We start from the raw sequence: 18,260 nt of genomic DNA on the forward strand, positions 1-18,260 counted from the left end.
TAAACACGTTATAAAAATTTACTAACTCGTTCACAGGTTTCGAAAGCCAGGGGACTTTAGTTTTATGGCACTAGTTTGAGCGTGACGCGTCGAGGATAAAAACTAACTCCAACTTTTCACGCCAATACACAGACAAAGGGAACTGCTGGAGTGCGCACGAAATTTGTTTGAAAGAACGTTTTTCCTTCTACTCTGTAACATTTTTTCATGTGTTTTGTTACAGCGTTTATTATAGTTGCAAATAACCTGAAGTTGCTCAAAGTAAGAAGTGTGTGTGTGTGCTCAAAACATCAGTTAGACTTTTACGGGTAATGTACAAATTGAAATGTGTTGGACATTTTTGAAGAAGCGATTGAAGCAGAAGAAATCAACAACCCTTCAAAAAATCACACACCAAAGTGATGCATTAACGATGGTAAAAAATAAAACTGGTGACAACTTGCAAAGCACAGAAAACCAACAACAGTTTCAAGGAACTGTTTTCAAAAACACGACTGCCGTCGAGTTTGCGCCCACAGAAGAAACTGACCGAGACACCGAAATATCAGTTAAATGGAACGAGGATGAGATTTGTTCGCTGTTCGATCTTTTTGATCACGACGGAAAAGGCGAATTGGGAGCAGAAGATTTACAAGTAAATATAGAAACATCAAGTTATGGATTCCTAAACTATATAGTCAGTAACTCGGATTAATAAAAAACGATATATTGAATTAAAAAATAACTTTCCCTCGTAAAATTAAATTACAAGCATATGGACAAAAATTCTTTCAATACCCTTCAATCTATGTGCAAAAACAAAAAGTCATATTATTGCAAAGCTGCGTTTGGCCATAGTGCGCTCCACAGTGGTTCGTCGTCTGTTGTTCGGTACCTAGTATAAGGTACCCTGCAGATCGACGTTGACCGAAAGGTACCACAAAGTGGAGACTGGTGTGCCTGCTAGTGTGAAAGCTAGCACAGTGCCACTCAACAGCTGCACTGATGAGACCTCACAGGTCGAAACAGTGCGTGTATGCACTCTTCAATCTGTTATTTAAAGCTACGTTTGTGTTTGACAAACTACAGGAAGTCCAAACAACGTCATTTTAAAGGGCAAATACCCAATGTGTATTCAGTTACAGGCTGTTTGGCCATCAATCGAGTAAATATCGTGGGAATTGAACTCGATACAAAGTTGTAGATATGTATTTTTGCCATAGAATATTCCAGAAAAAACACCAAACATGTTTATTTACAGGCGTTGCTTGAATGCTTCGGAATGCACGTCACCAGTACAGAATTGAATTCCATGACAGGCCAAAGTGATAACGGTGTGCTTACGGCTGAAACTTTCTCTAATTTCGTCAGTCAAGTTGTTCCAAACGACTTTACAAGCGACGATATTCAAAATGCTTATAAGGTAAGGGATTAGAATAAGTCGTTTGTGGATCTGCAGATTTGAGATTTTAGGAAGGGATCCGTGACTATACAAAAAGCTTGAAAACCATTGACGCATGCATTCCGAAAACACAGCAAACTCATTGAAATTATGTGAAAAATATTACAACAAATTTGTATATAGTTCCATGCAGAGGACAAAAAAGGTTTTGTGCTTTTAAACAGTTTTCAATCATGTATTTTTTGTGAATATTAAATTTTCTAGAATGCAGGGCCAAATTATGTATGAATAAGAAGAACCTTGCCTTTTGCCTATCGGGTTTGATAACAAAGTTATATGTTAGGGGCAGCAGGTCTTTCGAGAGAACAAAATTGTTTTTTGGGGATCGCATTTGATTCTGGGCAGTACAAACCCTTTACGGTGGAATTTCCTCAATTTCAAAGCAAACAATTCTATTAGCGTGTCCCTATTTGATATTGACGGGTCCGCTAGACTGTATAGTCCCAGTGAGCCGTATCGGCGGCAGTCTCTTTCTTAGGCTTTGTATGAGTCAATACCCACAACAAATTTGCTTTTGTCGCCACGATACAAAAGCAGCAACCCGCAGCACGCCATACATATTTAATAACGCAAAAGAAGCGTCGAGTAACTTTCAAAGTTGTCACGTTTTTTTGGATTGAACTTTCATTTTTTCTCGCTGCAGCCTATCATGCCAATGCATGAAATATTACTGCGTTATCTGATACGGTGGTAGAGATCCCCTATGTATATGTGGAGGTTGCCTGGCAAGTTGTGCGCTTACACACCAGTGTATTCTTGGCCACAATACACCCCGTGAAACCACTGGGCTCCTGTATAGCTCAGTTGGTAGAGCGTTGGACCTGGTTTGCCCAGGGTCGTGAGTTCAAATCTGTCCGGGAGCTTGATTTTTCAAATCTTGCTCCGACTTGTCAAGAAAAAGTGGCTGATCCAGCTGCGCTGCCAAGCCTGAAAACCTCATGATGTTCATTTTTTCACTTCAGCTTTTCGACAAATCCGGGAGAGGTTTCATCACAAGAGAAGATGTGAATGAAATGATGAAAAAATTATTTCAAAACCCAACAGAGGAAGACCTCGACGAGATGATGTCACAGGTCGATTTGGACGGGGATGGGGTCATCGATTTCAAAGATTTCCTTGCTGTCATTGTGTCGTCATAAATTTCACGATTTAAGCTAAATCAGGGCACTTTCAAAAGCTTTATTTTGTATATTTTTTGTTCGTTTTTGTTTATTTGCGGTTATTTTTGTTTTTTTATCGACAGTGAAAAATTGTCGTAGTAACGTGACCTATGGTTTGCGCTTTATATAATGGACGCAAAAGTTGTCGTAAAAACGCAGCGAGAATGATTGTAGAAACGATTAAAACTTCTGTAATGAATTTTGCAGCAGCAACACTGACTATATGTTTTAATTACTCCTTTAGGGGTAACATTATAGAACTGTATTTACAGTTCCGCTAGGTTTAGTGCATAGTTGATCGACGTTCAATAACGTTTAGTTATATCAGGTAAATGTCATATATTCCTGTCATGTAATTGTGTTGCAACATTCTGTCTTTATTATAAGTTCAACGTTGGTGCATCTTTAAAATTTTTGATTGCGTCAAAAAACGTGCGCGATATTTTCCTAAAGTAGAATATTTGTATTTTGTGCATTTTCTGGTCTTTCTTTGTTTTTCTTTTTTTTTTTTTCTTTTTTTTTTTTTTTTTCTTTTTTTTTTTTCTTTGTTTTTCTTTGATGCATATTTGTCATATGCAAACACACCAGTGCCATCTAGCGGCCACACATGCGAGTAGATGATAGTTGTGAAACGCGAATACATACGCTATAATAGATTTGTTGGCCGGTTGGTCGGAAAAGTCGTCTGAAAGTCATACCAGCTGCACTGATGAGACCTTTTAGGTCGAAACTGTGGCCATCTGTCTGCAGCTCACAAAATACATTTATTTTTTTAACACTGGTGCGATTATAACGAAAAACTATTAACGAAAGGCGATTATTTAAAATAAAACAACTTAAACAGAGCTTGTGGTTCTGTAAACCTATTTTTTTTAATGTTACGTAATTGTACGCGTAAAAATGCTGATTATAATTTTTTTTTATCTAATTTTTGTGAAGCAGAAGTTGGTGTTGACAGTATGATATGATGTCGTTCCTTTACTTCATATACTTGTAACTTTGTGCGTGTTCGTAGTGCAAAAGTCCAACTTGCGGAAACAGCAGGCGCAATTATATTTCTATTGGCGATTTAACGTAAGAGACTTCGAAAATGCTTCCAAAACTAAAGCGAAAGTTTTGCCGAATATTCGGTTTCGGCCGAATAAAAAAATTGCTGTTTCGGTGCATCACTATAGTTTTGACAATAGAACTACAGGATTGTGGTCCCATTGGTATTATCATCGCCAACATTAAATTGTGTTAAATGTGCAACAGCAGGCGTAATTTTCCGTCGAAAGACGTTCTTTTTGAGTGCCCTCGATAACGTTTTTGCTCATATGGCATGCCATTCGAAATTTGGATAATTGAAACATTGTCAAAGCGTTTGGCATACAGGTTTTTGATTAAACTATTTTGATGCCAAATAAATTTGATCCAAACTTATCACACTGCGGGCGACTTGAAACGGCGACTTAGCAAGGTATTCCTAAAATAATACTTTAATATAATATTGTGTATTCGGTCCCGACTTAGCAAGGTATTCCTAAAATACATTCGCGGTTTCATTCAAAAATTTACTTGCTCTTAACACAAAGCACAAACCTAAAATGCAAGTCATTGTCTACGCCTTTACCGCAGCACAAACCTAATTGAAAACGAAAACCGATTGTCATGGCATGAGTTGGCAAATCTGATACGAAACATCGCGAGATGATGACTTGCAATTTTGCGTAATATGATTCTGTGACGAATGTATTTAAGGTGCTGATTTCGTCCTGGCCCAACATTGAGGTTTTGTATATTCGAAGCTGAATGTGTTGATGAACGGTGAATACAATATATGTTTTTATAGGTTCAAAGTGATTTTATAGCAATTTTTGTGGCTAATTTTATAATTTTTGTATCAGCAATCATGGCAGGCATGGGTCATGAAAGACACCTGGAAAAAAGTGAGCATACCATTATAAGTTCTAGTTTTTTATGTAGATGTATAAATAATATTCAAACTGCTTAAAAGATGTTGAATTTTTTCTTTAATTCACAAACATTTTTCAGGTAGCAGTGAACCCCCTCCTCCTGCAAAAAATGTTCTGCGCGTTTACAGCATGAAGTTTTGCCCTTTTGCCCAACGACTTAAACTGGTGCTGGCAGCAAAGGGCATTAAGTAAGTTAGCAAATTTATTGATGTGTTGTATGTTACCTTAACTTGCAAACAAAACTTTTGTGTTATCAGTTGACTTAATCTATGCATACAGCACTTGAAGTACTGATGCTTACCAAAAAATTAAAGTTTTTCAGTGTTGTCAAAAGTAATATTGCTATATTTACAGCAGCCTTAATAAATGTAGTTTTATTAACTTTGCAATAGATAATATGACAAGGCATTTTGGTGTTGACAACCCCTTTATTTTTTTATAAGCTAAGTTCATTATAGAATTACTTTTTCAAGTAATATTGCACAGTACTAATTATGTTTCGTTTTTTTCAACATTTCCCACTGTTTTGCAGGCATGAAACAGTCAACATAAATCTGGCTCAGAAGCCAGATTGGTTTTTCAAAAAAAATCCCCGGGGTACTGTGCCTGCCATTGAGTTTAATGGTGACATTATATACGAGTCTGACATCACTTCTGAGTATGTGGATGCAGTATATCCCGGCAGAAAACTTGTTACTGCAGACCCATTGAAACTAGCTAAAGAGAAGATGTTGCTGGGGGATCATGGGAAGGTAAGAATGGACTTTTTTAATCAATAAAAAAACATGTTTCTTATTGCACTAAGTTGAAACAAAACTGACTGTTTGTTGTTGGAATCAATGATATCGAAAAATTTGGAAATCAAAAAAATAAATTTGTGTGTGGTGACCAACCAGGGTTTACTGATTTTATGATATGGCCTCATTTGGAGAGAGTCACCATATTTTTGGGTAAAGCAGTTGATGACTTCACCAATGTAAAGGCTTACATTGCTAGTATGTCGGAAAATAAAGCAGTGCAAGCTTGCCGCTTATCCAACAATTTACATTTTCAATATGCTGAGGGGTATAAGAAAAAAGACATCAAGTATGATATTGGTGAAGCTACCGAATACAACTTTTCGTAAAAATTGAGCAAACCGTCCATTCCAACAAGCATTTTAGTTTTGTTTCATTAATTTTTAACACTGTTCAAAAATTTGTACACTGATATTTTTTAATACGATGTCATATTTTTGTTCATTGCGACAGCAAATTGCAAGATTTTTATTGCACTTTATCATATTACATTTGAATTCATTCATTTTCTGTTATAATTCTATTTACTTTGTGCTGATCGACCTATAGGGTACTTTGTGAATTGTTGTTTTGGCAAACTACTGAATATAAATGTATTTCTTTAATGCGAACGGTTTACATTGCTGCTGTTTCCTGATTGACATATACCTTAATAAATGGTACATTAATACGAGTAAATGGTGTAAACCTTCGTTGAAGTGAGTGAGGATAGAATGCTTTGAAGCAAAACAAGACCACCAGAATATCTTTCCTTCATGACCTCACCAGGATTTTTTTTCTTGTTGGTGGAAGTCGACCCATAGAAAGTGCAAAGCCAAAATCCAAGAAGAAGTGAGACAATGGTTGCCTTTTATATTAACACCATCCACTGCTATTGTGTAAAAACCTATTTGACCAAACCCAATGTGAATGTGTGTGTGCGTATCAATAGGTTTCCCAGTTGCTGCTTTGCTGAATCTAAAGTTTGCTTGCGTGTTCTTGCTGTATAGGTTACTATAAGTTCGACTCCGAGGCAGACTTGTTTATTAATTGAAAGGCACGATTGCAAATACCAGGTGGCTTAAGTTTAATTTGTTTCAAGCGCGTTTAGCAAGTGACTGAATTGCAGCGAATTAACTGTTAAAATAACGTGCGAACGTTTACAGCGCGATGGCGAGAATAACAACAAGGCCGAGAGAGGTCGAGCGATTAAGAGAGTAGACAAGACTAGCCTGTCGGAGGATTACGAAATGGGCGTTTTATAACAAAGTGTCAGAAAAAATGTGTTGTCCAGCAGGATGCCAGAAAGCCTGTGGGAGCTCCTGCAGGAAAGCTTAACACCGTCTTACAGTCTTCGGTCCGTATGTGTTCCAAATGTGTAAAGAATTACGTAGGGAAACATGCGTGTTGCTACAAAACCACACCCTTAAGCACATAACGGAACAATAGGGGATGATTCTGTCGTTATTGGGGGCAAATATGCTTTGTCATTGATGACAAGGCATAAAATGAGAATTGCCGCGGATATGACTAAGCACGTTTTACAAAATTCGTGCAAAATACTATGTCCGTGATTTTTAAACTTTCATGAACCTGTTACGCATTCATACCGAACAAAATGTCAGAACGTCGCATTCAAAAACTGGTTGTGGGGTGTTTAGGTCTCCTGCAACGACCCACCATTTTGGAACCTCTTTACTATGCTTTTCGTAGGTTCTTGAGGCGAAATGCACTAAAGCCAGGGTTACGTTGTAATATAGTTTAATATTGAAAACTTACTTTTGAAATTTCCACAGAGAACGTGTCCCAACTTTCACATGTTACAGCGGTTTTTCTCAAAATTTAATTTTTCCAAATGTGGTTTGTAAGAATTTTCAGGCCACCCAACTGTGGGTCGCCACACATAGGTTGGGAAATACTGTTTGTGGGCCCCAGATTATACCTAAGGATAGTATTGAATGGTAAGAAAAAGCTTAAAGATCGCTAACGTCGAAATCTAATGAAGTAGGCTAAAATACTGAGCGCCAAATCTGAACAGGACATGGTAATCCAAACAATGTACGGGATTTGTTACATTGCCTGCAGGCGTGTCAAACTTGAGATTTTTTAGACAAGGTATTTGTTCCACAGATTCGCGGTCATATTTAAAATATGTAGCCTAATGCATGCAGTTTAAATGGCACGAATCACTACTAAAAAAGTAACGTCATGACGTGAGTAAGCAAAACTGATGCCATACGCGATGACTTGCAACTTTGCCAATTTTGTGAAGAGAAGACAGCGACCGTAATAAAGTTGCTAACTTTTTCCTGTGTCAACATAATGATTTTGTTTCTTTGCTGCTGATTTTGTAGGGCCAAGGTGATAGTGAAAAATTTTTAATTTTGTGGTAATTTTTTCTTGGTATTACACTCATATCAGCGATCATGGCCGGCATGGGTCACATGAGGCACTTGGCTAAAGGTAAGCATACATTGGAAGTTACAGTTCTTTTCACGAATATTAGCATAATACTTGTTCAAAGAAGTCATGATAATCAATGAGAGCTGCAGACAGGTGTACACACTGTTTTGACCTGCAAGGTTTCATCAGTGCAGCCTGTGACGGTGTGACCAAAAGGTACCACAATGTGGAAATTTGTGTGCCTGCCAGTTTAAAAGCTAGCCCGGTGCCACAGTTAACAGCTGCACTGATACGACCTTACAGGTCCAAACAGTGTGTACACCTGTCTGCAACTTTCAATGACTAATATTGGATTTTTTTTAATTGGGAAACATATTTTAGGTGACAGTGAACCACCTCCACCTGCAGATAATGTTCTGCGCGTGTACAGCATGAAGTTTTGTCCTTATGCCCAACGACTTAAACTGGTTCTGGCTGCAAAGGGCATTGAGTAAGTCAAACTTTTGTCTGATGTTTATATTTAAAATTCGACAAACTACTATTTAGACCAGTGGTCAAAGTAGAAATACTGGCTTGCTGAATTTCATCATTTCAATTTACACACAAAATTTTTTTTTTCTAATTTGGTGAGATTTACTTAATTAGCAAGATTTTAAATTGTTCATAACTTGTTTCAGCTTAAGACTGATTTTTGTTCATAGCATTTGGAAGGCATTTTTGCTCAACACACAATATAAGTAGTGTTGCTATATTAACTTGAATGAAGGATAAAGGGTCAAAGGACACTGTAGTGTTAAGCTAAAAAATTAAAAAAAAGTATATTGTGCAATACTTAGCTATTATTTAGTAATATTGCACATGGTAACTTGTGTTTTTAACATTGCCTGTTTTGCAGGCATGAAACAGTCAACATAAATCTGGCTCAGAAGCCAGATTGGTTTTTCGAGAAAAATCCCAGAGGCCTTGTGCCAGTCATTGAGTTTAATGGTGACATTATATATGAGTCTGATATCACTTCTGAGTATGTGGATGCAGTTTATCCTGGCAGAAAACTTGTTACTGCAGACCCATTGAAACTAGCTAAAGAGAAAATGTTGCTGGGGGATCATGGGAAGGTAAGAATGGACTTTTTTTCAATCATCGCAAAAAACTATGTTTTCTGTAACACTTAGTTGAAACAAAGCTGACTGTTTGTTATTTGAATTAATATTATGGTAAAAATTTGGATACATTTATTTCAAAACAGAGTATTGGTTGTTCACTGTTAATAGCAAAATTTTTCTATGCAGACTATATCAGGATTCTATGGAGTCGTACTGGCCAAGGATGAAGAATCAAAACAAGAGGCTTTGAAAAAATTGAACATAGGCATTGAAAGCTTGGATAAGTATCTTGGAAATCAAAAAACCAAATTTGTGTGTGGTGACCAACCAGGGTTTACTGATTTTATGATATGGCCTCATTTGGAGAGGGGGACCATATTTTTTGGTAAAGCAGTTGATGACTTCGCAAATGTAAAGGCTTACATTGCTAGTATGTCAGAAAATAAGGCTGTGCAAGCTTGCCGCTTATCCAATGATTTACATTTTCAATTTGCTGAGGGGTATAAGAAAAAAGATCCTAAGTATGATATCGGTGAAGTTACTGAATACAACTTTTCATGAGCAATACGCAACGTAACTATCCAACATCACTAATTGATACCAATTAATACCCTTTTTTTTCTATTTTTTTAAAACAATACATGCTAATATTGTTGTGCATTTATTGTTTATCTACATAATTTTTTTGTCATTTTGATACTAAATTGCAAATTTACTCGTGAAAAGAATGTTTTATTGAAATGCATTTTAATTCAATTGTGTCCTATTTCTTCTTTATTTCAGATTAAGCATTGCATTGGCCAAAAGTACTTTGTAAAGTTTACTGTAGTCAAATTTCTTCATTTTTTTCCATTGCATTTCTATGCAAGCATTCAGCATGATATCTGTTCAGTAAATAAGAATACCGTTTTTGTAATTATGTTTTCTTGTATTCTTTAATAAACAGAAAATCAGACGTGTTCACGCTTTCTCAAAAGTGCCTAAGAATAAATGGGTGGAAATTTTTTGTGTAAGTTGATCAATGGAAGCAATGCCTTAAGTTTAAATTAAAACAAAACCACCAGTTTGTGATTTGTTTGTCATGATTTATAGACACGATTCCGTGATCGACGGAAGTCGAGCTGTAGGGAACCTATATTTCAATGGCACCTATTCATCAGTACGGCGTTTTACAAAGGGTGTTAAAATTACGACTATCAGTTTCGAACTTTCAAAACACAATAAAGGGGATTTGGAATTGTTATTTATAGTTGGCCATAAAACCTTTATAAATTTCACTCAGGGTTTTGCTGCTATCGTTGGAGTCAATGCCGTCCTTTGAAGCCATCTTTCGCATTAAAACTTGTCCGATTTTTTCCACACCAAATTGAAAAATTATGGCGTCACAAAGTTCATTCTGTCGCTAAACAAAATACGCACTTTGTCGCGTCAAATGTAGGGGTGATATGACATAATATTATTTTTATTATATTTGCATTATATTTGCAAAAATGCTTTTCCAATCACTAACTGATATTGATCTGGTTTCTTTATATTTTATGAAAACCACACATATAGTAAAATCAAAGCCTATTACATTTATATGGCAATTGAGTAACCGGAATGTACGAGCCAACACAAAAACAATTAAATAACATCATATTAAACAACCCACTAAAGATAACGTAGTAGTTTCATGCAATCGCATGATTGGCTGGATCGCCCCACTGCGCATATGTCCTTACTTGGCGATCACAGCTATATCGTATCGGGATCGCGATATCACAAAACCCCGTGAAACCGCCGAGCTCCTGCAGCTCAGTTGGTAGAGCGTCCGGCCTGGTTAGCCCGGAGTCGTGAACCTCAGCGGGAACTTAATTTTTTAAATCTCGTTCTGATTTGTCAGGAAATAGCGGCCGATCCAGCTACCCTGCAATGCCTGGGCTGCGTAGCCTAATGAGTGTAAAGACTCAACAATGTCATTTAAAAAGAAAACATAAATTTGCCTGGTCATATATGACTAGCACAATATGATGATTGCCGCAATCATGACTCAGCATGTTTTGCAGTCGGGGTTTCCCGCTTTGTGATGACTTTTCACACACACGCATTCTGTCTGCTTTGCAAAAAGATGTAATTAGGTGTTTCTGAAACATTGACGATATTGTAGGCCAATATAACATTGTAGGTTAATATAATCATTCAATTTTAAAATAAAATTTCTCAAATTATAAAATAGAGTATTAAAATTTTTGCCTCTGTGTAAAACTTATATCTGCTAACTCATAGAAATAGTACAGCAGGTTAATAATTAACAACATCAAGAAATATTGTTTTGTCAAAGACAAAAGCCTAATTCATGTTGCTGTGCAATCGGTCATTAAGACAAACTGTCACAAAAACCCTGCATACAACTATATTATATATCAGAAGCAATAAAACATTAAGCATGAATGATGGAATGGGTCATGGGAGACACTTAGCTCAAGGTAAGAAATATAAACTCTCAGGGATTTAGTATTTTATTTAATCCCAAAAAATGTTAGGTTCCAAAGAACCCCCACCACCTGATAAAGATGTTCTTCGGGTTTATAGCATGAAATTTTGTCCGTATGCTCAAAGGCTGAAGCTTGCCTTGGCTGCCAAGGGTATTGCGTAAGTTATAGCAATTAAATTAACAAAATTTGGACCAAGTAATTGTTTGATAAAATACTGTATCAACATTTCAGTTGCTCAGTTGCAAGGGTGATTTTTGTGTGCATTTTATTGCTTTTATTATTACTACTACGTAATTTTTGCAGAAACTGACGATGCTTACATAAGCGAAATCGATTTTGTTACAAATAAATCTGCTGACTTTAATCTGGGCCTTGTTGCTTCATGATATATGCATTTCAGTTGCCTTGATATTTATACATACTATTGGCAAAAAACCTTCTTGTGTTGATAATTTGTGTGGCAAGATCAGTAATATTTGTTTAGATGTATGTTTGTATGATTTGCATTTTTTGAAACAAAATTACACAACATAAAAACAACATATTAACTCTTAGATGTAGTCTTAAAATAGTTTGTTTTAATCTCAGACATGAAACGGTTAACATCAATCTTGTGCACAAACCTGACTGGTTTTTGGCAAAAAACCCTCGTGGCCTTGTGCCCACTATAGAAATCAATGGCAAAATTGTTTATGAATCGGACATTACATCTGAATATGTGGACTCTGTTTTTCCTGGAAGAAAACTTATAACAGCTGACCCAATGAAAAGAGCACAAGAACAAATGTTGCTAGGCGATGTTGGAAAGGTATAAAACTGTTTATCCATATGAACTGAAAATTTTTGATTAGTTGAATATGGTTAGGGCCCTAACTCAGGCATCTGAACCCTTTCTCCAACATTCTGTGGAAAGCAGTTTAGCAAAAAAAATTCATGTGACTTTAAAAAAATAGATTTTATCCGACCCCATTTTAAAAGCGAAATTTATATGTCACCCCTAGTAAACAACTGTAAGCATGAAACATGGAATTGCTTCAATAAAGTCAATTTGTTCCATGACCCCAAAATTATATTTGGCCACCTGTAATGGAGCCATAACCAATAGTTGACAAGCCATGGCATACCTGACGAGTTCATGTAGACACACTTTAAAACCCCCAATGTATCTATTATATATTTTTCATTATAACGGTACATCTAACTGATTACCATTCTTAGTTAATTGGAATAGAACAATCAAAGCTCTCTGGGAAGAATACCTGAAATTTAATGCACAAGTTTATTTATAATGGGTTGGGAAACTTTTTAAATCTCACACCTCAAATGTATGATGGGTGATAGGACTGTCTTTTTTGTATTACTTTCCTTTTTTTATTTCCTCAATTTGCCGTGTCAGTCTCTGATCTATGAATATATTACTTGCTTGTGCACTGCTTTTATAAGGGACTGACTATGAAACCACTTTATTAGCACGAGCTTTCGCAAGATTGATCTCGCTTCTTCAGGTGCAGCATAGTCAGTCCCTTGTAAAAGCAGTGCACAAGCAAGCAATATATTTCCTTTTTTAAGTATAACCACTTGGCAAAAATCAACAATTAAGCATTGCTTTAATTTCTGCAGATGATCAGAGGGTTTCATATCATCATTTCCGCCCAAAATATGGAAAAACAGGCGAGAGGTTTCAAAAACCTGTCCGCTGGCCTTGAAAGTTTTGACAAACATCTTGGAAAAATGACAACTCCATATGTGTGCGGTGATCAACCCGGTTTTTCCGATTACATGATTTGGCCTCATTTGGAGCGAGTGAATATGATGATGGAACCTGCTGTTTCAGTGCTCCAAAATGTGCAGACATACACGGAGAGCATGAAAAAGGATCCCGCTGTTATAGCTTGTACATTATCAAAAGAACTGCATATGCAGTTTGCTGATGGCTACAGAAAAAAAGAAATTTGCTATGACATTGGTCCTGTTGCTGAATATAACTTTGATTACAAGCGAAAATCATCAATAAAGAGTGTGCTCTGATTGGTTTTAAATATTTCAAGCTTGGCTTAATTCTGGGTTTATGTGATCTTGATTTTCTGTCATAAATTTATTTTGTATGTTTTAAATTTTTGTTGTGTGTTTTTTATGTGTTCCTTCAGCAATTTTTTCTGGTCATTGTTCTGTTTTTTTATATATTTCATTAATTTATAAATGAAATGAAAGTCTAAAACAATACAAAAGAAACAAAACATTTAATGCATTTCACATGCTCTTGGGTGGACATTTTCAGATATCTTTTTTATTGAAACATTCATGATCACCAAAAAATGCACACAGTTTTATAAGGCAAACAACAACACCAACAAAAGTACTTGACATGAATGACATAGCATTGATGACTTATACTGAAGGCAAGGCAGAAATATGTACAAAGAAGTACTTGTTGTACCCTATATTCATACATGAGGTATGTAGTTATAATAATAAATGCATTCTTATTTGGCACAACTTTCACCTCAAACTAATTAACAATTAACACCATCCTATTGAGTAAGAAATTCATATTTCAAAACTTCACCACAATCACATTGCCTTTTATCTCTTCCATTTGGCAAGCTGTAAAACTTGATGTGCAGTTCATTAGAAAACCGACATGCTTTTACAGCTTGATCCTCCCCCATTCTATTAAAATATCTTTCTACTGTATCATGGATTGGTATCAGATCTGGTAGAAATGCCCCGATTCTTTCAAGATGTGGCCAAATCATGTAATCCATAAATCCTGGTTGGTCCCCACACACAAATGAAGTTCCAGCTTCGTCAAGAAATTTTTTTAAGGCACCTAGTCCTTCGGATGCTGTTTTCTTGCCTAGCTTAGTTTGTTCATCGTCCTCGCTGGCACGAATGTACTTGTAGTAGCCACTAATAGTCTGAAATATAAAAATTAAAAATATAATTGATTGAATGAAATATGGTTTTTATGCATTTCAAATTATTAGCAAATTTAAAATTATATCACTGATTATTGAGTAGAATTTTATAATTTTGGTTAAATTCTTTCTCTGATTGGCACTCTTTTGTAAAAGACTGACTTTTGTAATGTAAACAGTATACAAGCTTTCGCGATTTTCCCTCGCTTCGTCAGGTGTAAAGAGAAAGAATTTAACACATATAGACTGATACGCACGTTTATCAATTATTTTTGTAATTATTTTAGGGAATAGCATCTTGGTTAAGTTATTTAAAATACTTTACCAAGGAAAGACACTACACCTTTGAATGATCCCCAAGAAGGATTTTTTCTTTTGCTAACTTTAATGGATTTTGAGTCATGAGTTTTCTTCCAGGGTATACAGTGTCAATGTATTCGGCAGTGATGTCTGACTCATATATGATTTCCTTGTTGATTTCAAGGGTTGGCACCAATCCATGTGGGTTCTTCTTGAAATACCACTTGGGCTTATTGTAAAGATGAATGTTTACTGTTTCATGCCTAAAAATGAATTGTTGAGTAAGATTGTAACTAAATGCACAAAATGTTTCTACAAAAATGGTTAATGTCTTAAATTTGGAAGTCTGGAACAGTTGTAATATGACTATATATTACTTCAATGGAAGACAAATATTTAAACATATAATTGCATATTCTTATGTTGTAACATGCATCACATAAAAACACTCTATGGTCAAATAAGTGCAAACTAACTTATTACTTTACTCCTTTGGCTGTCAAAACCAACTTCAGTCGCTGTACATAAGGGCAGAACTTCATTCCATAAACTCGTACAACATCTCTACCAGGGGGAGGTGGCTCTACTGAGCCTGTCAAGCACAACAGAACTGTATTATGCGAAGTTTTTCAAAGCATTCCCTAAATCTAAACATCAAAGGGTCACAGTTTGCTAGATTGATTTGTTGGGTGATAGATTGCAAATACTGGTTGCATACCTTCAACAAGGTGTCTTTGATTTCCCATTCCAGCCATAGTACCAGATTTAAGATTCGTATTTACATTGAATTAAAAAAAAAGCTACAGAAATACTAATCATATCAAGATGGATGTATGTGAATAAGTAACAAAATATCCAATACACCCAAAGTTTATAGTTAGTTTTTTTTATATTTGTTTATTAATATATTCATCGCAATGGTTTCGCCTTCGCGTAAAGAATGGGTCTAACGTCAAAATGCTGCATGCAAAGATTGGCTGAAAATGCATTGGTTTTGATGGGAGTTTTTTACCAAAACGCGTGTTGTGCAGGCCTAAAAAACCCTCGTACCAGCGCAGAAAAATAATTTGAATTAACGGCAACTAGCGCACCTGGCAACAACTTTGGCTGTTGCCTGTTGTGTACGAGTTTACTGCGGCGAATAAGTCTGGATCGTATGAAAACTGACAGCAGACGGACACTGAAGCTTATCTATCATGTTTTTTGTTAGTGCGTTCAACAAAGTTAAAAAAAAATAATTAATTTTAATGTCTTATGCAGAACTTTCCAAAGGGAATTAGGCAAACACGCTCATAATTTGATTTTAAATCTTTTGTTTCATATTCTGCGATTTTCCAACTAACGAGACAGTAAACGCGCATCAATGAAAGGCAACTGCTAGACGCGCGAGTTGCGGTTAATTCGAGACGTTTGTGCTTGTGCATGTAAGTTGTGCTGACAAAGCATATTTTCGTGATCTATTGCGTGAGTTATGATGACTCGGCGCTTTAGGTTTCATGATACAGCATCTGAAGCCGCGTGACTGTGCGCAAAAAATTATACCAGTGGTTGTCCTGGTGTAGCGATTGTTGGCCAGTATACAACCCATTGCCGTATAGAGGATTTTGCTATTATATTCCCTGTGTAGGAAGAAGCCTACCCAGACTTGACTCAGGTATTGGTTCTCTTATACCTATTTTCAGAATTTTTAAAGTTTTGTTGACGTTTTTTTGAGATAATTAGGTTAGGAGCTAAACGGTAACTTTTATATTGCACAAGCAACCTTACAGATGTATTTGATTGACCACAAAGCGTATTAAAAAAAAATTAACGCATCAAATTACATCCTAACTCTATTTGTAAGTTTATTAAACTGACTTGATAAAATTGCTGGCCATTATTATGATATAACAGGAACATAGCTGGGTAAATTATAGTATATTCTAATCTGATACATCACTGTAATTTGTTGTCATAATTTCTGACATATCCTAAAAGTGCCCACTCTTCCAACATCTGTAGATTGTGATGGAACAAACAGCTTAAACCTGAGGCAAAGCTAATTCCAATGAACTATTTATTTTAAATGCACAAAAGTAATTAATTCAAGAGACATCACTAGCATTCCAATAGTACAAATGTGAAATGAATTTAGTACCACACAGCACACAAAAATTTACCAACAAATTAAAATGTTTTAAAAAAATATTTAGTATAAGTTGGATAATGTGGCATTTACAGGGTTGGAGCATGTTTGTTATTGAATAATGCAAAAATGCAATATGGACACACATAAACCACTCTGTTGTTGCAATATAGGGTACACAATTATGTAACTATGTTATCTCCAAGCCAACTAATAGCATTAATTAATCATAGCTGTAATTACACTGTCTACTTAGTGGGAAAGTTATATTCCAAAACTTCACCGCAATCATACTGATCACCAGGGGTTTCTTTGCGCAAACTATAAAACCTTAAATGCAGCTCATTGGAAAACCGACATGCTTTTACAGCCTTATCCTCCCCCATTTTATTAAAATAGGCTTGCACTGTATCATGGATTGGTATCAGATCTGGTATAAATGCCCCGATTCTTTCAATATGTGGCCAAATCATGTAATCCATAAATCCTGGTTGGTCCCCACACACAAACGAAGTTCCAGCTTTGTCAAGAAACTTTTTCAAGGCACCTAATCCTTCGGTTGCTGTTTTCTTGCCCAGGTTTCTTTGTTCATCATCATTTTCTTTTGCAAACGCGAATTTATAAAAGCCACTGATGGTCTAACAAATGAAAAAATCATGTTAAAAAGAATGATCATGTAAAAAAAATTTGGTTTTGTTTCTGTGAAGGTTTATGTAACTGAACTACCCATGTTTATTGTTAACCTTTTAATAAATTGACTAATAGCAAGACTAAATGAAACTGCACCTTTGCATGATCCCCAAGGAGCATTTTTTCTTTTGCCAACTTTAGTGGATTTTGAGTCATGAATTTCTTTCCAGGGTATACTGTGTCTATGTATTCAGCAGTGATGTCTGACTCGTATATAATTTCATCGTTGATTTCAAGGGTTGGCACCAAGCCACGTGGATTCTTTTTGAAATACCACTCAGGTTTTTTAGAAAGGTTTATGTTGACTGTTTCATGCCTAAAAAAGTATTTTTTTAATTTGTTTTAAGTTCAGTTCTATCTAGTATTCAATGTGTATTAACAAAAACATCCCAAATTTTTTGTTCGGCATTGTATTAACTATGCATTAGCAATAAGTTAACCAAGTACAGTTAATAAAAAGGTATCTGGTGATTCATGTACTTTACTCCTTTGGCAGCCAACAACAGTTTCAGTCGCTGTACGTAGGGACAGAACTTCATTCCATAAACTCGTACAACATCTTTACCTGGAGGTGGTGGTGTTGCAGAACCTGGTGACAAAACATGTTTGTTAAACTTGTGTAAGGGTGTTAGGATTTCCAAGTTTCTTTTAGGTAGCACTGTTAAGGTGTTGTGTTACAGACTAGTACTGCACACTGCACAGTATCCTGTGATAATGTGTACTGCATAGAAATATAGTTTAAAAACCTGTAGCAAGATGCCTTTCATTTCCCATTCCAGCCATGGTGGATAAATTAAATAATACTATCTATTGAAGAACAACGTCAGATTTAGGCTGAAAAAATGGAAAAATTTTCAATTGTTACCGAGATTAGATGACAACAACCTACACAGAAAATGATTTTTAATGTAA

General features: G+C 35.8%; 5 protein-coding genes across 6 annotated transcripts; 3 read left to right on the forward strand and 2 right to left on the reverse strand.

Annotated features, from left to right (window-relative positions):
* Positions 1-256: 256 nt before the first annotated feature.
* LOC145907202 (neo-calmodulin-like) lies at positions 257-2,580 on the forward strand. Its single transcript, XM_082994632.1, has 3 exons — positions 257-634; positions 1,241-1,402; positions 2,404-2,580. The coding sequence occupies exons 1-3, from the start codon at positions 326-328 to the stop codon at positions 2,578-2,580; spliced, it is 648 nt and encodes a 215-aa protein (XP_082850758.1). The 5' UTR covers positions 257-325.
* Positions 2,581-4,436: 1,856 nt separating this feature from the next.
* LOC145906804 (glutathione S-transferase omega-1-like) lies at positions 4,437-9,739 on the forward strand. Of its 2 annotated transcripts, none has more exons than XM_082994258.1 (4): positions 4,437-4,529; positions 4,636-4,744; positions 5,089-5,308; positions 9,025-9,739. In XM_082994258.1, the coding sequence occupies exons 1-4, from the start codon at positions 4,493-4,495 to the stop codon at positions 9,397-9,399; spliced, it is 741 nt and encodes a 246-aa protein (XP_082850384.1). In that variant the 5' UTR covers positions 4,437-4,492; the 3' UTR covers positions 9,400-9,739. The 2 variants fall into 2 exon arrangements, with proteins under 2 accessions (XP_082850384.1, XP_082850383.1); XM_082994257.1 differs by lacking the exons at positions 4,437-4,529; positions 4,636-4,744; positions 5,089-5,308 and adding exons at positions 7,661-7,795; positions 8,117-8,225; positions 8,631-8,850.
* Positions 9,740-11,173: 1,434 nt separating this feature from the next.
* On the forward strand, positions 11,174-13,454 carry LOC145906803 (glutathione S-transferase omega-1-like). The gene is made up of 4 exons (XM_082994256.1): positions 11,174-11,306; positions 11,364-11,472; positions 11,904-12,123; positions 12,936-13,454. Exons 1-4 carry the CDS (start codon positions 11,177-11,179, stop codon positions 13,341-13,343), a joined length of 867 nt encoding a protein of 288 aa, XP_082850382.1. The 5' UTR covers positions 11,174-11,176; the 3' UTR covers positions 13,344-13,454.
* Positions 13,455-13,641: 187 nt separating this feature from the next.
* LOC145906049 (glutathione S-transferase omega-1-like) lies at positions 13,642-15,381 on the reverse strand. The gene is made up of 4 exons (XM_082993426.1): positions 15,252-15,381; positions 15,017-15,125; positions 14,577-14,796; positions 13,642-14,233 (listed from the first exon to the last, which is right to left on the reverse strand). Exons 1-4 carry the CDS (start codon positions 15,286-15,288, stop codon positions 13,847-13,849), a joined length of 753 nt encoding a protein of 250 aa, XP_082849552.1. The 5' UTR covers positions 15,289-15,381; the 3' UTR covers positions 13,642-13,846.
* A 1,048-nt stretch (positions 15,382-16,429) lies between these two features.
* LOC145906040 (glutathione S-transferase omega-1-like) lies at positions 16,430-18,184 on the reverse strand. Its single transcript, XM_082993418.1, has 4 exons — positions 18,095-18,184; positions 17,829-17,937; positions 17,445-17,664; positions 16,430-17,296 (listed from the first exon to the last, which is right to left on the reverse strand). Exons 1-4 carry the CDS (start codon positions 18,129-18,131, stop codon positions 16,907-16,909), a joined length of 756 nt encoding a protein of 251 aa, XP_082849544.1. The 5' UTR covers positions 18,132-18,184; the 3' UTR covers positions 16,430-16,906.
* Between the last annotated feature and the right edge of the window lie 76 nt (positions 18,185-18,260).

The sequence above is a fragment of the Ascidia mentula genome, chromosome 6 (genome assembly GCF_947561715.1).
Source record: "Ascidia mentula chromosome 6, kaAscMent1.1, whole genome shotgun sequence".
NCBI classification, from domain to species: Eukaryota; Metazoa; Chordata; class Ascidiacea; order Phlebobranchia; family Ascidiidae; genus Ascidia; species Ascidia mentula.